This window comes from Natator depressus, chromosome 24, assembly GCF_965152275.1.
Source record: "Natator depressus isolate rNatDep1 chromosome 24, rNatDep2.hap1, whole genome shotgun sequence".
NCBI classification, from domain to species: domain Eukaryota; kingdom Metazoa; phylum Chordata; order Testudines; family Cheloniidae; genus Natator; species Natator depressus.
This window is the reverse complement of record NC_134257.1, coordinates 10,481,902-10,501,704: the sequence shown is the minus strand read 5'-3', so window position 1 is coordinate 10,501,704 and position 19,803 is coordinate 10,481,902. Positions and strand designations below refer to the sequence as shown.

Genomic DNA, 19,803 nt, shown 5'->3' with positions numbered 1-19,803 from the left:
AACCCTTCACTGCTATCCATGGGGCAGCACCACCTATATCGAGTTCTCTCTAGGTCCTTACGGTGGTCTGGCTGGACATTCCATGTGAGTCCATCTCTGGCACGCTTATTGTGCCATCAAAACGGTGGGTGCCATGTGATAGCAGGCCTTTTTAGTGGCATTCCATGATAAACATGTTCTGGAATTCGTTGACCTTCCATTCTGATACATCCATACCAAGGAAAGGCATGGGAACAGAACCAGTGCTGATGAAGATGGTTTGTGTTTGGCTTTAAATAGCCTCACTTCTGATCTTGTCCTGCCATTTAATATGGAGCAGCTTGCAAAAATGACAAGAATTGGAAAATATCAGCCTGGTGTTCTTCACCCTTCCTCGGCACACGTTTCATTTCCATACAGTTACGTTGATATGACCATGGTTCTGTAGATCCACGGCTTCATGGCAAGTTAGGTGTCGCGTCGTCCCCACAGAGGCCTCTGAAAGGCCCAAAACATGGCAGCAGCTGCTGTTCTACAAGTGTCCACATCTTTACCCCATCCTCCGAAACTGACACTAACAACGTATCTGAGAGTTGCCATGGACCGTTTACTACAGAGCTGGTTGGAATCTAGAGCTGGATGCTGCTTGATGGTAAAAGCCAGGGACTTCGTTTTATTTGGATTAATAAGCCGAGTAGTGCACGCTGCTGCTTGCCCAGTTGGATCAGCCATCAGCTACAGCGATCCACCAGAGCCAGCTGGACAGTGTCATCAGTGTATTCAAGACCTTGACATAGAATGGCCTTGAGCAGTCAGTGCTACCATCAGCCAATCAATGCTGATATTGAACAAGAATGGTTAAAGAACCGAGCCTTGCGAACTCCCATGGAGATAGGGAACTGTGCCGTGTATCTGCCATTGACTCAAACACAGCTTTCTGTTCTGTGTTAGAGCTCTTCTGTTAATGGCTCTGTCTTCCCAGGGATGCCCAGACGCCTCATCAGATCCCACACGCTTGCTCAATGCACAGAATCAGAGGCCTGATGGAGGTCTATTAAAAAGTGCTGCACACGGCTTATTAAATTGAGCCATCATCTCCAAAACCTGCCTTAAGGTGAAGTTCTGGTCAAGAGTGGAACCACCAGGTCTAAAGCCACACTGAGCTTCCCGGCCTTTGCCACAAAGTGCACCATTGATTCCAGACCTTAACGTGGAAGTGAAGAATTTCCCTGGGTCTGCAACAGCTTAATACTTCATTGCCCTTTTTCTTTCAGTCATTGGGAATATTAGTGCAGCCAGGTGATCACAAAGAGCCTATGCAGCCACAGTACAATGCTCTTGCAGCTCAGGGATGATATTGAAAACACTTGGTCCCTTCCCACACTTCAGCCTGTGGACTGTGATCCGGATCTTTTCTTGGCTGAAGGAAGGAGACCCTGCCAGAACTTTCTGCCCTTCAAATTGAAGAGGGACTGCAGGCAGCAGACAATCAAGGAGTATCTTGAAATGATCTTCCTGTCAAAGCAGCTGATTTCTGAAGGCTCGGGCTGATACTTGCATCCCAATCCTTCTGGACAAGCCGGTGCCGCCACCTCCCGCAAAATATCACAATGGTGGCAGCTTGTTCCAAACTGCCTGAGTTGACCACCAGCATTCCTGATCTTTCTGACAGAATGACATGACATTCAAAAGTCAAACCCATTCGGCTTTGCTTTTTTGTAGCCTTTTTTTGTTCTTAGCTACGGCTGCCTTGAGCATTTCCTCACTGGTCCAGGGATGATGTTTGAAGGGCTGAGACCCAAGCACTGAGCAGCAGCAGTCAGCACTGATGGTTGAAACAATGCCATTCCTTATCAGACAGAAGGAGTGAGACCTCGGTTTCTAACACTTTTTGGCGTTAGGCAGTTAAGAACAGAGAGCCATCTGATAGCTTGGTTGCAGTGAGAGCTTTCAGTTGAATCAGACTGATTTTGGCCTATCTGTTGCTGTCTTTGAAGTCAGAGGCACACTTTTGCCAGCAGAAGTCAACGGTCAGTGTCAAAGTTGCAGCACCTTTGCGAACTCGCACATCCATGACCACTGAGCTTGTTAACTGTTGGTGGACATGATCAGGAGCAGTCCTGATGAAACCATCTGGGCTGGAGTAGCTCAACCTGTGAATCGCTGGGTGACAGAAGAGCAAATGAGAGATCCCACTGTCATTGGCAGCTGCAGATTCCAGCATCACTGCCTGTTCCTGTTCTTCTGCCCAATACCAAACTTCCTGAGTGTACTTGCCTTTGTCATTCTTTCCTAGCTGTGTGCTGAAGTCATGACGATGTCTCTTCTCAGACTAAAACTTTTGTATCTCACGCATTGTTGGCCTGGGCGTTCGTGGGACCATACACTGCAGTGATGGTAAGATGCCCACTGCTGGTGCGCAATCGGACACCGGTAAGTTGCTCATGAATCACTTGCCAGTCCTGCAGTGCCCAGTGGGTGACAATACAACAGCCACCCATCAGCCCGCGAACAAAAGCATGTCGTCCTGAACTTTTCATAGTGTCCCATCCAGCGTGTTTCAGGTAAAGTGCGGCTATCCCTGATCAGGCTGTGCAGCTGCATGGGGAGGGTGGCTTTAGCTGTTTCAGACAGTGTTAGAACAGTCCAGGCACCAGTTTTACATTTGCACTCTGTACCCGGTGTGATACAGCATGGCCAGAGGGCAGCAGGAGAGTGTTAGAAGGGAGCCTTATTCCCTGCAGAGGGAAGAAAGTTTTTGCTATAAATTAAAGCATCTGAAGCCAGTCACCTGATAACCCCCCCCCCCCCCCCCCGCTTCAATCAGACAAGGGAAGCAGTTGAAGCAGAGTGGATTGGTGTTGGAGTAGAGAGCAGTATGGAGGGAAGCAGAGGAGAGTTTGGAGAAGTGCTGCAGTGGGCTAAGAAGACCAAGACCCTAGGTAAAGGGACGCCTGGTTTGTGCAGAGGGAGGGCAGGAAGCCCCTCTCCTGCCCTTCAGCTTGTGGGAAGTAGTCCAGGGGAAGGAACCGCTTGTTCAAGCGGTTTACCACTATTCCTAGTGCCCCTGGGCTGGGACCCAGAGTAGAGGGCAGGCCTGGGTCCTTCCCTCTCAACTCTCCTCCTCTAGGACAGTTAATACCCCAGTTCAGGGGCAAAAAATGGTGCCCTGAACCCTCCCCAAGAAGAGAAAGCGCAAGACCCATCAAAGTAGTGCCGGCAATTTGCCACATGTGGTGTTAGGAGTGGGATCTACACGCTGGGGACCTAAGCCAGGGTTAGCCAAAACCCTCCCGTCCCTAAGATGGACGATGTGGTCAAGGCCCTAATACAAGCCACCGCAGCCCAGCAGGAGGCTACCCGCGTTCAAGCAACTGCCCAACAGGAGGTGACTCGGATGCAGCAGGAGACTACTCGTCTGAGTCAGGCTGCCCAGGACCAAGCCCTGCTGCAAGAGCTGATGAACCAGATGAAGGCCCTTATGGAGCTGAACCACAACTGCAACGGGACCCAGACCATACGAGCCAGCCACTGCCTACAGAAAATGACACAGGAGGATGATGTGGAGACATACCTCCTGGCTTTTGAAAGAGCAGCCCTGCGGGAGGCCTGGCCCCGAGATCAGTGGTCTGGTATCCTCACCCCGTTCCTGTGTGGGGAGGCCCAGAAGGTGGTCTATGATATGGCTGCAGAGACTGCAGCAGATTACCCCCGGCTGAAGGCAGAGATCCTGGCCAGATCCGGAGTAATGAAGGCATTGCGAGCCCAGAGGTTCCATGAGTGGCAGTATATGGAGGACAAGACACCCCGATCTCAATTGTTTGACCTGATCCACCTGACCTGAAATGGCTGCGCCCTGAGGCCCTCCACTCTGAGAAGATGATGGAGCTCCTGGTACTGGACCAGTATATGAGGGGGCTACCACCAGGCCTCTGGGCTTGGGTTGGCCAGAATGATCCCTCCACCTATGATGAGTTGTTCTCCCTCGTGGAAAGACAGCTGGCAGCCCGTGAACTGTTCGACCCCAGGGGGTGAGACACGGCAAACCAGGAAGCCAGTCCCAAACCCAAGGCCCCGGACTGTCGAGAGCTCCAGGAGAACCATCACTTTCGAGGAACGACACCGAGGAATGGTCCAAGGCCAAGAAGGGACCTGGGAGTTTGGGAAGAGAGGGCTGGGGGGGCCAGCCAAATAGCCCCGGGCAGAGGGCGGCAACTGGAATAAGGGGGCGGTGTTACGAGTGTGGGGAATTGGGGCATATAGCAGCCCAGTGCCCCAACGGAGAAGAGCCTATGCAATGTAATCTGGGGATCACAGGGAGCAATGTGGCCTAATTGGCCTGGTAGGGGTCACAATGACCTCGCATGGGTATACAAGATCAGTAAAAATGAATTGTTGTTGAGACCATAGCATTAGTAGATTCCGGGAGTGCTGTCATGCTGGTCTCGGAAGTTGGTGGGGGCAAGATCAACTAACCCGGGCCAAAAACACAGGGGTAACGCGTGTTCATGGCACCGTAAATTTCTGCCCCACAATCCCAGTACAGATTGAGATCCAGGAGAATACTACCAGGGTGACTGCAGGGGTGGTCCCCAGGCTCCCCTACCCTGTCTTAATTGGTAGGGGCTTCCCCAGATTTGAGAGCTTACTCCCCCCAGCAGAGCCAGGGGAGGGTAGCAAGCCGCGGGCTGAGATGGAGGCACCTACAGATAGCCTCACCCCAATGTTTGCCGAATTTGCCCCTGGAAAACCCTGAAAGTCTAGGCAGGAAAGGACGACAGATAAAAGATTAGGGACCAGGATTCTAGCAGAGAACCAGAAAACCACCTACCAACAAGGGAGAACACGTTCAGGAGGCCAGGAGATAATTCAGGCCACTGAGGATTCGGAGACGGTTCCTAGCCCAAGTAGGGGCAACCTAGGGGGTGGAGTAGAAACAGGCCCTCTGGAATTAGGTCAGATTGGTACCACACCTGAGAATTTCAGGCAGGACCAAGCCAATGACCCGCTATATGCAAATGTGAGGGACGAGGTAGTGGAAGTAAATGGCGTACCCGTGGAAGGAAAGACCAAAGGCCCAAGACCATATTATGTGCTCAAACGCGATCTGTTGTACAGGATAGCGCAAATACGAGGGGAAGAAGTAGAGCAACTCTTAGTCCCACAGAAACATACAAGGGCAGTACTAGAGTTAGCTCACAGCCATCTATTTGGGGGACATCTAGGAGTAGACAAGACACTGGATAGAGTCCTAAGAAGGTTTTATTGGCCAGGAATACGTGCAGAGGTCCAGTGCTATTGTACCTCCTGCCCTGAATGCCAGTTGCATAGCCCCCGACCTCACTTGCAGGCCCCATTAGTACCTTTGCCTATTATTGAAGTCCGTTTCGAGAGGATAGCAATGGACATAGTTGGCGCGCTGGAAAGATCGGCATGGGGCCACCAAAACGTACTAGTCATCCTTGACTACGCCACGTGGTATCCAGAAGCTAATCCTTTAAGAAACCCCACATCCAAGGCAATAGCAAAAGAACTACTCCAGGTTTTTGCCAGCGTGGGCATCCCTAAGGAGATTCTGACAGACCAAGGAACCCTGTTCATGTCAAAATTAATGAAAGACTTGTGTACCCTACTCCACATCCAGGCCATACAGACCTCAGTCTACCATCCACAAACAGATGGACTGGTTGAGAGGTTTAACCGTACCCTTAAAAGTATGATCCGGAAGGTGGTAGCACAGGACGGAAAAGACTAGGATACCCTTCTGCCGTATCTAATGTTTGCTATATGGGAAGTCCCCCAGGCATCCACTGGTTTCTTTCCCTTTGAACTACTATACAGACGCCCCACCCACATGGAATATTAGATATTGCCAGGGAAGATTGGGAAGAACAACCCAACCCAGGAAAGAATGTCATTGAGCATGTGACACAGATGAGAGAGCGAATAACTCGAGTAACCCCTATAGTATGAGAACATTTGGAAAAAGCACAAGAGGCCCAGCGGACATATTACAACTGTCGGGCAAAAGTAAGCAGATTTCAGCTGGGGGAACGGGTAATGGTACTAGTACCAACAGCAGAAAGCAAACTCCTAGCCAGCTGGCATGGACCATATGAGATAGTGGAAGCCATTTGGGGAGGTGGACTATAAGGTCAGTTCGCCAAAGTCCAGAGCAAATCTACCACATCAATTTACTGAAGCCCTGGCGTGACTGAGAGACGTGCCTGGTCATTCGGGAGCTCCACCCCAGACAGACATGCCACAGGGGCAGGTGAAGATATCTTCTGAGTTAACTCCAGAACAACGAACAGAGGTCATAGATATGATCCAACGGAACCAGGATGTGTTCTGTATACAGCCGGGCCGTACAACACTGGTCCAACATCATATTGTACCTAGTCCCGGAGTAAGGGTGACGATAAGACCATACTGAATTCTTGCCTTTCAGCTTCTGGTAATTAGGATAGAAGTGAAGAAGATGGTGGAACTCAGGGTTTTTGAAGAATCCCACAGCCAGTGGTCCAGCCCTATTGTCCTAGTCCCCAAGCCTGATGGCACCCTGAAATTTTGCAGCGACTTCCGGAAGTTGAATGAAGTATCCCAATTCGATGCCTATCCGATACCACACATTGACGAGCTAGTTGATCAGTTAGGCAAGGCCTGATACCTAACCACTCTAGACCTGACCAAAGGATATTGGCAAATTTCCGTGGCCGAGAATGCCAAGGAAAAGACTGCCTTCTCTACACCCGATGGCCTGTTCCAATACACTGTCCTCCCTTTCGGACTTAGTGGGGCCCCTGCAACATTCCAACAACTTATGGACAAATTGCTGCGACCCCATGCCAAGTATGCTGCCACCTATCTAGACGACATAGTCATCCATAGCTCTGACTGGGAAACGCACCTCGGAAAAGTAGAAGCGGCGGTAGATGCCCTGTGGAAGGCCGGCCTCACTGCCAACCTTCTCAAATGCGTGATGGGACTAGCTGAGGCCAGATACCTCAGGTATGTAGTAAGGAGAAGTTTGGTGAAACCCCAACGGAACAAAGTGGAGGCAGTACGAGGTTGGCCTCGACCAGTCTGCAAAAAGCAGGTCAGAGCATTTCTAGGGATAGTAGGATACGATTGGAGATTCATCCCTCATTTCGCCACAAGAGCAGGGCCATTGACGGATTTGATAAAGGCTCAAGGCCCTGAGATAGTAAAGTGGACTGATGTAGCAGAAGGAGTATTTGCAGATTTAAGGACCGCCCTCTGCTGCCATCCAGTACTCATAGCCCCAGACTTCGAGAAGGAATTCATCCTACAAACAGATGCCTCGGAGGTAGGGCTAGGAGCCGTCCTTTCGCATATGGTAGGGGAGGAGCAACACTTGATCTTGTACCTCAGCCGGAAACTCTTCCCCAGGGAACAAAAGTGTGCCATCATTGAAAAGGAATGTCTCGCGGTAAAATGGGCTATGGAGACTCTCCGCTACTACCTACTAGGGCGGTGGTTTACCCTCGTGACAGACCATGACCCACTCCAGTGGATGCACAGAAACAAGGAGAAGAACGCAAGAGTGACGAGGTGGTTCCTATCCCTGCAGCCCTTCCATTTCCGGGTACAGCATAGGGCTGGAAGCCAATACGGCAACGCTGATGGCCTATCACGACAGCACTGCCTCGCGTCCCAAGTAGCCCAACCCCATGGTGTTGAATGGGGGCGGGGGGGAGGGGGGGAATAGGTGATACAGTATGGCCAGAGGGCAGCAGGAGAGTGTTAGAAGGGAGCCTTATTCCCTGTAGAGGGAAGAAAGTTTGCTATAGATTAAAGCACCTAAAGCCAGTCACCTGATAAAACCCCCCTGCTTCAGTCAGACAAGGGCAGGAGTTGAATCGGAGTGGATTGGTGTTGGAGTAGAGAGCAGTATGGAGGGAAGCAGAGGAGAGTTTGGAGAAGTACTGCAGTGGGCTAAGAAGACCAAGACCCTAGGTAAAGGGACGCCTGGTTTGTGCAGAGGGAGAGCAGGAAGCCCCACAAGCTGAAGGGCAGGAGGGGGAAGTAGTCCAGGGGAAGGAACTGCTAATTCAAGCAGTTTACTGCCATCCCTAGGGCCCCTGGGCTGGGACCCAGAGTAGAGGGCAGGCCTGGGTCCTTCTTTCTATTCCCCTCTTCTAGGACACTAGTGGGGCAGTTAATACCCCAGTTCAGGGGCGATAAACGGTGCCCTGAACCCTCCCCAAGAAGAGAGAGTACAAGACCCATCAAAGTAGTGCTGGCTTGCCACACTGGATATGAGACTGGCCCTTTCACAAGGTTTCATTGGTCGTTTTTACCCGTGTCAGAGAAACTCTTCGCTGTTTTGGCTACAAGGACAGTTGACCAGATTGTCACAGGTGGTGGCTTCAGTATAAACACCCTCATGATGTGAACATACTGACCTTGAAGGACTGTGCAGCTGCCATCATAATCCTTAAAGAGAAGGGGGTGGAGGCAGGACCAGTCCTGGGGTCCCAAACCCTTTTCGCTCTAGCCTGTGTAGCTTTTGGACAAAGTATTAGGCGGGCTGCCATAACTAGCCTCTTGGGCTTAACACTGGAGAGTGTGTTCACCCCATGATGTGGTAACTGGTGGTCTACGTGCTTCTTCCCCCTTCAGCTCTGAGCCCAAGCAGCCGAAGCTAGCACTGAAGAGCAGAATCCAGTGTGGCCATCTCAATGGGAGCACTACTTGCTGCTGTTTAGTGTTGAGTTCCTGGATATTCCTGGTGGGTAGGAAGGGAGTTGGTAGTGGGGGCTGGGTCCTGTTTTCAGCTCTGTCACAGATTTTGCTGTATCCACTTGGATGAGTCAGACATTATCCGCCTCGCAGGCTGCTGAGCCTTGATTTAGTGTCCTGGCAACTTTCCGCACAAAAGACCCCATATAACTAGAACCTCCGAAAGCAGCTCTTTTAACAAGGCAATTGCTGCCCTTCCCATGAGCTTCGGTGCCACAGCTTACCCTCCTGGCTACTTCGCTGCCCTTACCAGCTGTAGCTTCCTGGGCTGCTGTTTACCACCTCCCTTTGCCTGTGTAACACCCCCTCATCCATTCAGCAGTGTGTTCTGGTGCACTGACCCTGTTAGCACCAGGAGACTGATTTCATGGCTGTCCAGTTCCAACCCAGTGCTGCTCAGGCCCATGTGGTCTCCAGTACCACTGACCTTGTACTGTGCTGGGAGCTGCATCTGGTGGTAGCAATATGAAAGCTGAGGAGTGTTTGTTTTCCTACTTCAAAAACAGACTCCAGCGAGAGACTGCTGAATTGGAATTAATTTGCAAACTGGATACAATTAACTTAGGCTTGAATAAAGACTGGGAGTGGATGGGTCATTACACAAAGTAAAACTATTTCCCCATGTTTATTCCCCCGCAGCACTGTTTCTCAGATGTTCTTGTCAAGTGCTGGAAATGGCCCACCTTGATTATCACTACAAAAGGTTTTTTCCCCCCGCTCTCCTTCTGGTAATAGCTCACCTTACCTGATCACTCTCGTTACAGTGTGTATGGTAACACCCATTGTTTCATGTTCTCGATGTATATAAATCTCCCCACTGTATTTTCCACTGTATGCATCCGATGAAATGAGCTGTAGCTCACGAAAGCTTATGCTCAAATAAATGTGTTAGTCTCTAAGGTGCCACAAGTCCTCCTTTTCTTTTTGCAAATACAGACTAACATGGCTGCTACTCTGAAACCTATTTTCCTACTGTATCCTCACAGTGAGCCTAAGATATGACAGCACCACGCAGGGTCAGATGGCACAGAGATCTAGTTCTGGTGGTACTAGGGGTCTCCTGCTTCCTGCTTTCTTTATTCTCCCTGAAATTCCATGGGGATCTGATCCTGGCTTCTACTCGAGCCTGGCCTAGGACACTGCATAGACTCCCATCCAGAGCCAAGAGAGATGCTAATTTCCTGCTGTTGCAGGGCTGGATTATAATGGCAATGAGAACTGGTGCTGAGCAGATACACTGTTGGGCAACACAAAAGGGAGATTTGTGAGTAGATTACATCATAACGGCACTAGAGGATAACAGCCATAGGGCTGTGAGGACACCCAGCAACGGTTCCGAACCGGAGGCTAAAAGCCCGAAAGTACACACCCAACCTTCATAGGTTATGGATGCTTTGCAGTAGATAGCACCTTTCCTCACAACTGTGCATGTTAACCGTATCTCCCAAGGTCTCTTTTGAGGTATATGTTATCCCCATTTTACAAAGGAGAGGAAAAATGACTTGTCCAGGGTCCCACAGTCAGTAAGTGCCAGAACCAAGCCTAGAACCCAGGCAGCCAGATTCCCAGCTCCGTGATTTTTGCCTCTGCACTAGGCTGCCTGCCTTGTCCTGAGAACCTGTTCAGTCTAGAGCCTTTGGATGGCTCAACCTTGTGCTGAGTGAGAAGGCCTCAGTATTATGAGGGGAAGTGGTATCCTGGCTTCCAGTTGTTTCCTTGGGTCCCACGTCAGAGTTCAGCTGTAGTCCTTGGCAAAGATTTTGTTTGTTTGTTTTTTAAATTGGCTTTCCATGGGAGGGAGGTGACGTCATGCCATTACATTGTGAAGTGCGATGAGAGAGGCGGGGTGTTGTAGGAGTTTTTTATTACCAGGAGCTGATCAGAACAGCTCGCTCTGTTTTGGCAGTGTCCACAAGTAGTATATTGAGTTAAAGCCAGACCTCCAGGGGTAACTGAGCAATACAGTGAGTTATAGCTAAACTCGTTTTCGTGGTCCGCTTTCTCAGTGCCCCACACCTGCCATATTTCTTTGTATTGGCCTCAGACACTTGCTTTGCTACAGATGGGGTTTATTGGCTGGGAATCCAGTCAGCTAGCAAATGGTGCTGTGACATTGGCGCGACAGCTAGCTGTGGGAGACAGGAGTGTGTCTTGCTTTCCCTTTAGCTCCCTTGTTCATTGTTCTTCCCTCCCCCAATCATTCCTGCTTATGGGCATTCTTGGAAGTAAGTGCAAATGCCAGGGTTTTGAAAACTGATCTCTCTAGCCTTATCCTCTGGATGGCTTAGCCATCTACGTAGCTGGGATGCATTTCAGGGTTTATGGTTAATTGCCAGGCCTCTGTTTCATGTGTCTGACTGGGCCTCCAGCACTGTGTATCCCAAACAATAAATTCTTTGCTCCTCACTGGTTCTCAAAATGCACAAGAGGGGGGAAAAGTGACTTGTCTTTTATAGCACTTGTATGTGCTATAACCAACTATTTTCATGTGCGCTAGCTGAGCCAGTCACTTCAGGTTCATTGCCGAGTTCCCATGTCCTAAGTGTTGACCTGTGGGATGCTGGAGAAGGTACAGAACCCATGTAGGGCAAGGCCATGCAGTTGAATCACACCCATTGGCGATGGGTGGATGGGGTGGAGGGCAAGCTTATTTCTCCTCAGTCTGCACAGGATTATTCCCTACAAGGCACTTTATCTTGCATTCTCTTAAGTTTGTATTATGCGTCCCAAGTGATGGACCTTCTTCCACTCCCTGTGAACACTGTTCTTTGGAACAGTACATTTTGCTGTCGGGAAGATACTGTGCATTGAACCGTGTACGAAATACTCATAGAAACATTGAATCCTGATTGTGTGTTTGGAACGCTCTCTGACTTATCACGGAAGCTTAATCGAAAAAGTCTGTCACTGATAAAACCTGGCTTGTTCATGTCAGGTGTTTTATTACTGGTAATACTAGCGCTGTAATTACAGATGCAATAAATCATAGGAATGATGTAAAATAAGAGGTGCTTTTTCCTACCTGTAAAGGTCTACTTCAGGTGTCTGATTTCACTGAAACACAAAACCTATGTTTTCAATGGGATGACTGTGAATGAATTTCAGAGATCACCCCTTGTAGTGAATGTGCAGGTGTCCATTTCTAGTTCTTCCTGGTCAATACCAGCTCAGTATTGCACTCGGAGATCTCGGGAGGTGCATGTTGTTAAAACTAGCTTTTACTTGTTTAGAAAGTAGAGCCTTGGTTGTTGCTTTCACCACTTGACCATGCGCAGTGGCAGGTTCCCGGTGAACAGGCTGGATGTGGATTGTATTGTGTTTAGAGCCACCATGCATCCTGTAGTCATGCAGGCATGTGTTAAGTGGGTGTGTAGTGGATTCTGAATCCGAATGAAGCTCTTCGGTAAAGCAAATCCTATTGTAGCTGAGCTTTGCCTTTCTTGTACCTTGCCTTGTACACCTCAGCTTTTTCCAGTATCCCAGCTAGCAACACTAATCTGTGGACAAGCAGGGCCTGTCTGGTCAGCACCGCTATTTAATGAGCCCTGGTCTACACTGGCGGGGGGGGGGGGGGGGGTTTCGAACTAAGATACGCAACTTCAGCTATGCGAATAGCGTAGCTGAAGTTGGCATATCTAAGATTGACTTACCTGCCCGTAAGGACGGCGGCGAGTTGACTGCTGCTGCTCCCCCATCGACTCCGCTTTCGCCTCTCGCGAGCTGGAGTTCTGGAGTCGACAGGGAGCGCGTTCAGGGATCGATTTATCGGGTCTCGTCTAGACGCGATAAATCGATCACTACCCCGGGATCGGTGGGTAGTGAAGACCTGCCCTGAGACCCATCTGTCACACTGAATGCGGTGTTATCGCTACACCTCTACGTCTAGACTAAAATGCTGGTTCCGCTTTTTAGTTAGTGTTGGACATACTCTGTATTTAATACTTAGGGTTAAGCGAACTATCTAATAAGCAGATGTTTTTTGCTGTCTCCATATAACCTAATTTTGAATCCAGGGATCTGGGCTGAAGACTCGTTTCCAAGCAACTTGCATGAAACTATTAAGCTTTTGCCTTTTACACTTCAATGTGCTATTCAGTGTGTACTTCGCCTCCCCTGTTCTTGAGCTAATTCACTGGCGTGTTGAATATTCTCCTCTGGGTTTTAGCTTTCCCTTCCTTTGTCACCACATTAGACTCACGGAACATGTGATCTTGGATGCCTGCTTGTCTGAATTCAGTCATCTTATGAATTATTTAAGATGTAGCAAACGGTTTGGGTATAACTTAATTGGCGAGCGTTAACTCCCCATGAGCTCGCTCTCGGTTCTGTCTGCTGCCTACCCTTTTTTTGGGTGCACTGTCTGGAAATGTGAGTTCATTACACTCAGCTAGAGCAGCTCTAGGAGAAACTAGACTACAGACTTCCCCCCGGAATGGGTCTGAAACAAACAGATCCACAAGTGGTGGCTGCTTCCTCTGAGGGCCCCTCTTCCATGGTGTCATGCGAGAAATAATGTTCACGATGGCACTTGACTAATCCCAGCAGAAAGTCAGAGCAGCCTTTTGCTGCTTCCCACATCAGAGGCAGTTGTTTCAGCACCTCTTTATTGCTAATCAAGTGCGGTGACACCGCCTTGGTACAGCGCACCAAACCTGTGAGTCAGCCATCTACAGCTCTACACTGCAGCGAGTGAATAACTTGGTTATGCCTGTGTAGGGCTGAGAACTCAGGCAGTTTCCTTGTCTTCAGCACTCTATAAATCATTAAGGACTCAAGCTTCATGCTGCTGTGAGGTAGGACAGAGGTCAGGTGGCTTGGCCAGGGTCATGGGGCAGGATTGTAGCATAGGTGGGAGTAGAATCTAGATCTTAGATTGTAACCGTGGGGCTCATTCTAACGAAGAGTGTGCTCAGAACTGTGCAAAATACTTAACAGCTTATCTGTAGATCTCAAAGCACTTTACGTACTGCAGAGTGTTGAGCGGTGCTGTCCCCAGCTTACAGATCGGGAAACCAAGTCAGAGTGGAAGTGATTTGCCCGCCAGCCGCAGAGCCAAGAGTAGACCCGGGGGTTCTGTGCCTTGGTGCCATCTCTAATATAGAGGTGTGCTGGGCTGATCTGCGCCTAGACATCTGCCTCCATCCTGTGCTTCACGGGTCTGCCGGGCTGCCTTCGCTGACTCTTTCCCGTGAGCCTGCTCTCACTGCAAGACTGTTTCCATTGCAGGTAAACTGCCTGGAGCCTCACCCTCACCTCCCTGTCCTGGCCACCAGCGGGCTGGATCACGATGTCAAGATCTGGGCACCGACCGCGGAGGCGCCCACTGAGCTCGCCGGACTGAAGGAGGTGAGAGCTGGCACTAACTAGTGCTGTCTATGCCTCTGGGTGCCAGTGTGCTGCTTGCCTGGCTCTTGGGATGAATTGTCGTAAGAACGGCCCTACTGGGTCATACTAATGGTCCATCTAGCCCAGTATCCAGTCTTCCAATAGTGGTCAAAGCCAGGTGCCCCAGGGGGAATGAACAGAATAGGTAATCATCAAGTGATCCATCCCCTGTCACTTTTGTAATCTCTTAAGTGATTCCTTTGCTTTCCAAATCACCATCTGCCCCTGGCGCCTGTTACATTAGGAGCTCTCAGTCCCTTTAGTCAGTATTGAGGGCGACAGCTAAGTAGCTACCAAGTCAGGTACCAGCAGGCAGCAACACCTGGGCAATGTTTGGATGGGAGATCTCCCAAAACTGCTGAGATGGCCTGAGTGGCTTTGGCGCTCTTCAGCATCCATGTATTGTGGGGGCTTCACTGTGGGAAGTGCAGTTGCTCAGGGGACAGGTAGAACCAAAGGGCCTGACCACGTTTGGTCACAGATCCCATCTTTGAGCTGAGCTCCTGGACTATGCATATCAGACAAGCTCCGTTCTATTCCCTACTCCTCCAGCGGTGTGTTTTCACTGCCAATCTAACCTGCCCTGTGCTGCTGACAACACCAAGGTGGAGCTCCTTGTGTGTCGTTGGTCTAATGCTGTGAAGGGCTTCAGGAGCTCTGACTGGAGAGCACTGTGATAGTATCAGGGCCATGTCTGCTCGGGCCAGACTGCTTTTGCTTTTCAGTTGTTCTTGCCTTGCTGCCCTTATACTCTGCTGGGAGGGGGCTGGAGAAAGGAGCTAGGAAAGGAATTGTCCCCGGATAGCTGCACTTCTCTTGCCTCCCAGCCAAGCTTTATGAGTCGAGTTTGGAAGTGGAGTCCTCTGTCCAGCTGGTGCTGCTCTCCTAGCAGCAACCTAGGAGCTGCACGTGGATAGCATCCTCCGCCAGGGAGGGAGAGTCCCAGCCATAAGGCACTGCCTACTTGGATCCCAGCCGCAGCTTAGGTGGCACCCAAAGGGCAGAGGCTGCTGGCTGCTCTCCTTCCCTGGCGTTGTCTTTCTGGATCACATTGCTCAAGCTGATGACTCCTGATGTTCTCTTGGTGGGTCGAACTCTGTCGCAGAATAAACAGGCTTGATCTGGTGCCAGAGCGATGGCAGGCAGTGACATCTCCGCACTGCAGCTGCTGTCTTGTCACTCTCTGGTGCTCTTGTTTCTAGGTGATCAAGAAGAACAAGCGGGAGCGAGACGAGGACAGCTTGCACCACACTGACCTGTTTGACAGCCACATGCTGTGGTTCCTCATGCACCATCTCCGACAGAGACGTCATCACAGGGTAGGTGTCCGTCCCACTTGCCTGTGCCCCTCCTGCACCCCTTGGCTTTCTGGGGTGTCCTTGACCAACACTAGTGAGGAAGGACCTGAGCATTCGCCAGCCCACGTTGCCCTCCTGAGTCACCAGTACTGTCCGTGTCTCGCTCCAGCTAGTGTGGAGCAGAGTCCAGAAGAACCAAGGTGGTTTCTGATATGACTGATCCTCTCCCTCTCCCCTTTCCGATTAGCGTTCCCAGACTAACGCCCTTTTCTTGTACTCCGCCATGAGTCTAGCCAGGATTCTGTTCCCAGGAGACTGGGTCTGAGCTTCCCAGCGTGTAACAGGTGGATGCCCTTTCTCTTGGAAGGTAGTGTAAGCTAGTGCCTAGCGCATAGGGCTGGGACTCCTAGGTTCTGTTCCTGGCTCAGCCATTAACTGTCTGAGGATGGGAAGGCCCAGACAGCTGGGACAGCCTCCTGTCACTCATCTCCCCTGCAAACCTTTCCCCCACTCATCTCCTCCTTGGCTTGTTTACACTTTGGGCTGCCCTCTGTAGGAGTTGCTGCAGGACTTGCTGTTTGCAAAGGGCTCCGAGCTCTAGACTGAAGGGGCGGGGCCTGGTTGAAGGGGCGGGGCTGACATCCTGTTTGTTCTTGACAGCGCCGAAGAGAACCCGGAGCAACAGACGGTGACTCGGACGAGTCCCCCAGCTCCTCTGACACCTCGGACGATGAAGAGGAGGGTCCAGATCGGGTGCAGTGCATGCCTTCATGAGGCCACTGAGGACAGAGAACCCCTTGGAAGGGTGGGGTGAAGGGAGGAGACGAAAAAAAAAATCTCTCTACTAACAAACACTTTCAGCTTTTTATTGGAATGTTAAGGAACCCCCAACTCCTCCTCCTCCCCCCCCATGGTCCCTGGGGTGACCAGCTCAGCAAGATTGCACTTTGGACTTGCCTTTGCTTTAGGGGCTTTAGGAGCCCTTGCCAGGAAGGGGAGGGGGCGGAGTGTCAGAGCAAGTGAGAGACAGAGCATTAGCCCCTGGTCTCCCCATGTGGAACTGCCTGGAGGAAGGGGGCCTGTGGAGAGGCCTGTGTTCTTTTGGTACTAGAAGATTTTTCCAGAGGAGGGTGCGCTTGGCTTCCATGCATGCCTCTTCTCAAGAGCTTCTCTTGAGCCTGCATTGAGTTGTGGTTTTTTTTTTTTTTTTTTTCCTTCCTCTCCTTGAGCTGTTGGTGTGGGCCTGAGAGGCATTCTGCAAGCTTGTGCTTTGAGGGGCACGGTCTCGTGCTTCTCTTGGTTTGGATTTTCCCCCACCTGAGAGATCTTTGACTCTGCTTCTCTCAAACTGGGGACTTTCCTCCCTTTCTGTGTTGGGTTCTCCCCCACCCCAGTGGTTCCTATGAAAGGAATACCTGATCTAGAACGTCTCCACAGAGCTTGTGTTTTGGATCACTCATGCAGAACCTGTTGTCATGCCTACTTCCTGCCCCAGCACAGGGGTGTTTGCAAAGAGATGCTTGCCTAGTTTGTACATATCAGTGATTTGCACTTGGTTTTGACCCCTTCTCCAGACCCTCTTGACAAATAAATAGATAGCTAGGGCCCAGATCTTGCTGTCCTTACCCTGGTAAGATTCCAGTGGAGGGGAGTTATTTGCCAGAGGAAGGGTGGTAGGATCAGCCTCTTAGTGGAGAGGGGAGTAAAGGAAGGTCCTTTAATTTTCTGTTACTTTTAAGAAAATCTATTGTTTTGGGAGCTGTGGCCAGGAGGTTCCCCATCACTGTTTAGAGGCCTAATTTTATATATATTAAACACCAAACGAACCAAACTGAACTTGGATGTTATCAAGTTAAAATTATTGTAAAAGTTTAAATATATATTATATATAAATGCAATAAAAAATTGAGCGAGAGCCAGAGGGGCCTGAGCTGCAGTGGTGGGGGGACGGGGACTGTCTGTGAGCGTCTCTTCCACACCACACTAGACTCAGCAGCTTGGAGCTTTTCCATGGCTGCCACTCTTGGCTTCAGAGCAGGCTGTGCTCTCCTGTCGAGGTCGATGTTGTGGTCCTAGCTGGAGCAGGATTGGGCCGTTGTGCAATGCTGGGCCCCTGCCCTGTGCTTCCACTTGTCTTGTAGCAGCTTGGAGAGCAGTGTCCCCCCTAAGGCCAGTTCCCCACCAGGCTGGGAGCAGAGCGGCCACACGGCTTCAGCGTCGGGGAGGTGCTTCTAGGCACCCAGCTGCCCTACATCCTCTTAGTTGCATGTCTGTACACACAGACCGGCCCCCGGGAGCTTGGTGCTCTCTTGGGTGGTAGACGCACCTTCTGCTCTCCTCCACCAGAGCAATGGATCCTTCCAACCCAGCTACTGTGTGCTACTTGGTTCTCCCCTGGCCCTGACCAGAGGGCAGAGCTCTGGGTGTTCATATTTCTTTTTTGGACTCCTGGTGCACCAGGGGTGTGGGCAGACTCTACCTTGAGCTTCCTGCCCCTGCCACTTCCCTTCCCCTCCTTCTGGCTTTGCCAGGCTCTGCACCTGCCTGCCAGATAAAGGGCTTTGTCCGCTCCTGCAGGGGCCGAGTTTCTGTTTACCTGCTGGCATGGGGGCAGGGAAAGAGGGCACCTTTTTCCTTCTGCCCTGCATTTGCCAGTCCCTCTGAAAGCACTACGCATCTCCACTGTGGGCAACGTCCTCTCCACAGGTCCTAGGCCTTCCCTGCTGTCTCACCATTTTCTGCTTTTATAATGTGTGAGGGCAGGGGACCGTGGGGAGGCAGAAATAGCCCCCAAGGTTCCTGTGTCCCTGACTGGTACCCTACCCAGTGCCCCAAAAAGCAGGCTCCATGTCCTACTGCACTCTCTCTTCTCTTTCTCTCCCCTACCCCCTCCAGCTGTCCATGACCTTGCCCTGCTCTCAGGCGAAAGGCTCCTGGGGTTGGCAGTGGACCCTGCCCCCTCTGTTCTCACAGCCTGAAACCCCCTTTCCTAGGCTGGTCCCCACTTCCCTTGACACTTCACTAGCACTGACAGGGAATGGGGCCCCTGGAGCTCCTGGCTCCTCTGTCTGCATGCAGCATGGGTAATACATGGTCTGCCCCTCAAAACCTCTCTGCTCTTCAGTGCCCAAATGTCAGCCATGCCCCCAGCCCCCTCTCGGCATCTCTTGTACCACCCTGGCTAGCCCTGTTCACTCCTATCTCGCCCAAGTCCCCTCCCCTCTCTCCGGGCTCAGTTCTCCCCTCTACTGGGGGCAGGCTGGACGCAGGTTGGGCAAGTGTTTGGGGCTCAGCCAGCTGCTGCTTGCACTTCAGACACGCTCCTCCCCTTACCTTACCTAGGGGCCCGCAGCCTGGGGGGGGTGGGGGGTGTTGGGTCTGGCACGTAACATCTGCCGTTCCTACCTTCCTGGCTTCTTCCCCACCCCTCTGCAGTGGCAGGGCTGGGTGCTTTACCCTGTCAGTGAATTTAGCCTGGGAGCTGGGGCACATGACTTATGAGGAGAGGCTGAGGAAAATGGGCTTGTTTAGTTTGCAGAAGAGAAGTGAGAGCAGCCCTCAACTACCTGAAGGGGGGTTCCAAAGAGGATGGAGCTTGGCTGTTCTCAGTGGTGGCATTTGACAGAACAAGGAGCAATGGTCTCAAGTTGCAGTGGGGGAGGTCTAGGTTGGATAGTAGGAAACACTATTTCAGTAGGAGGGTGGGGAAGCACTGGAATGGGTTACCTAGGGAGGTGGTGGAATCTCCATCCTTAGAGGTTTTTAAGGCCTGGCTTGACAAAGCCCTGGCTGGGATGATTTAGTTGGGGTTGGACTATGATTGGAAAGATGGGGAAACTGAGGCACAAGTGGGTGTTGACCCGTGTTATTGCCATGTCCAGTGGTGCTCCAGGGCTCTGCTGCTAGAACCAGAAATTAATTCCTACTCCCAGCCACCCACTGCCCCAGCTTGAACCTGCAGCCCTGAAACATGTTACTGGGGTGTTATACCTCCCACCGCTGCTCCCCTAAATAACTCTCAGTGCTGGGGGCTGGCTGCTTGGTGCCCCTGAGCTAGGTTCCCAGGTCTGCTCCTGCCTGTGAGTTAATGGGCTGCTGATACTGCTGGAGCTGTGGGCCTGGGGTCCCAGCTGGGGGCATGGTTACATCTATAAAACCCTGCCCTTGCCTCTGCTGGGCTGGGGATGCTGCTTATTGCCTCGGTCAGAGGGGGCTCCCTTTAGCTTGAGCCCACTCTTCTTAACCTGTAAGAGACAGGCCCTGCCCCTAGAGAGCTCCCCTGGGGCGGGTAGTGCCCGGCCCTGAGCCCTTTTGGGGGCATCCTAATCGTGCTATGAATCCGAGGGCCGTGGGAGCTGTGCGGCTACCATGCCTT

At 51.3% G+C, this 19,803-nt stretch overlaps 1 protein-coding gene across 4 annotated transcripts in view; it reads left to right on the top strand.

Moving 5' to 3' along the window:
- DCAF8 (DDB1 and CUL4 associated factor 8) overlaps positions 1-16,641 on the top strand; it is a 78,166-nt gene extending 61,525 nt beyond the window's left edge. For all 4 annotated transcript variants that reach the window (XM_074938791.1, XM_074938788.1, XM_074938790.1 and 1 more), the window contains 3 exons: positions 13,972-14,091; positions 15,333-15,449; positions 16,089-16,641. In XM_074938791.1, coding sequence (XP_074794892.1) covers positions 13,972-14,091; positions 15,333-15,449; positions 16,089-16,202 — 351 coding nt within the window. In that variant the 3' untranslated portion in view covers positions 16,203-16,641. The remainder of the gene's footprint in view (positions 1-13,971; positions 14,092-15,332; positions 15,450-16,088) is intronic.
- The last annotated feature ends 3,162 nt before the right edge of the window (positions 16,642-19,803 follow it).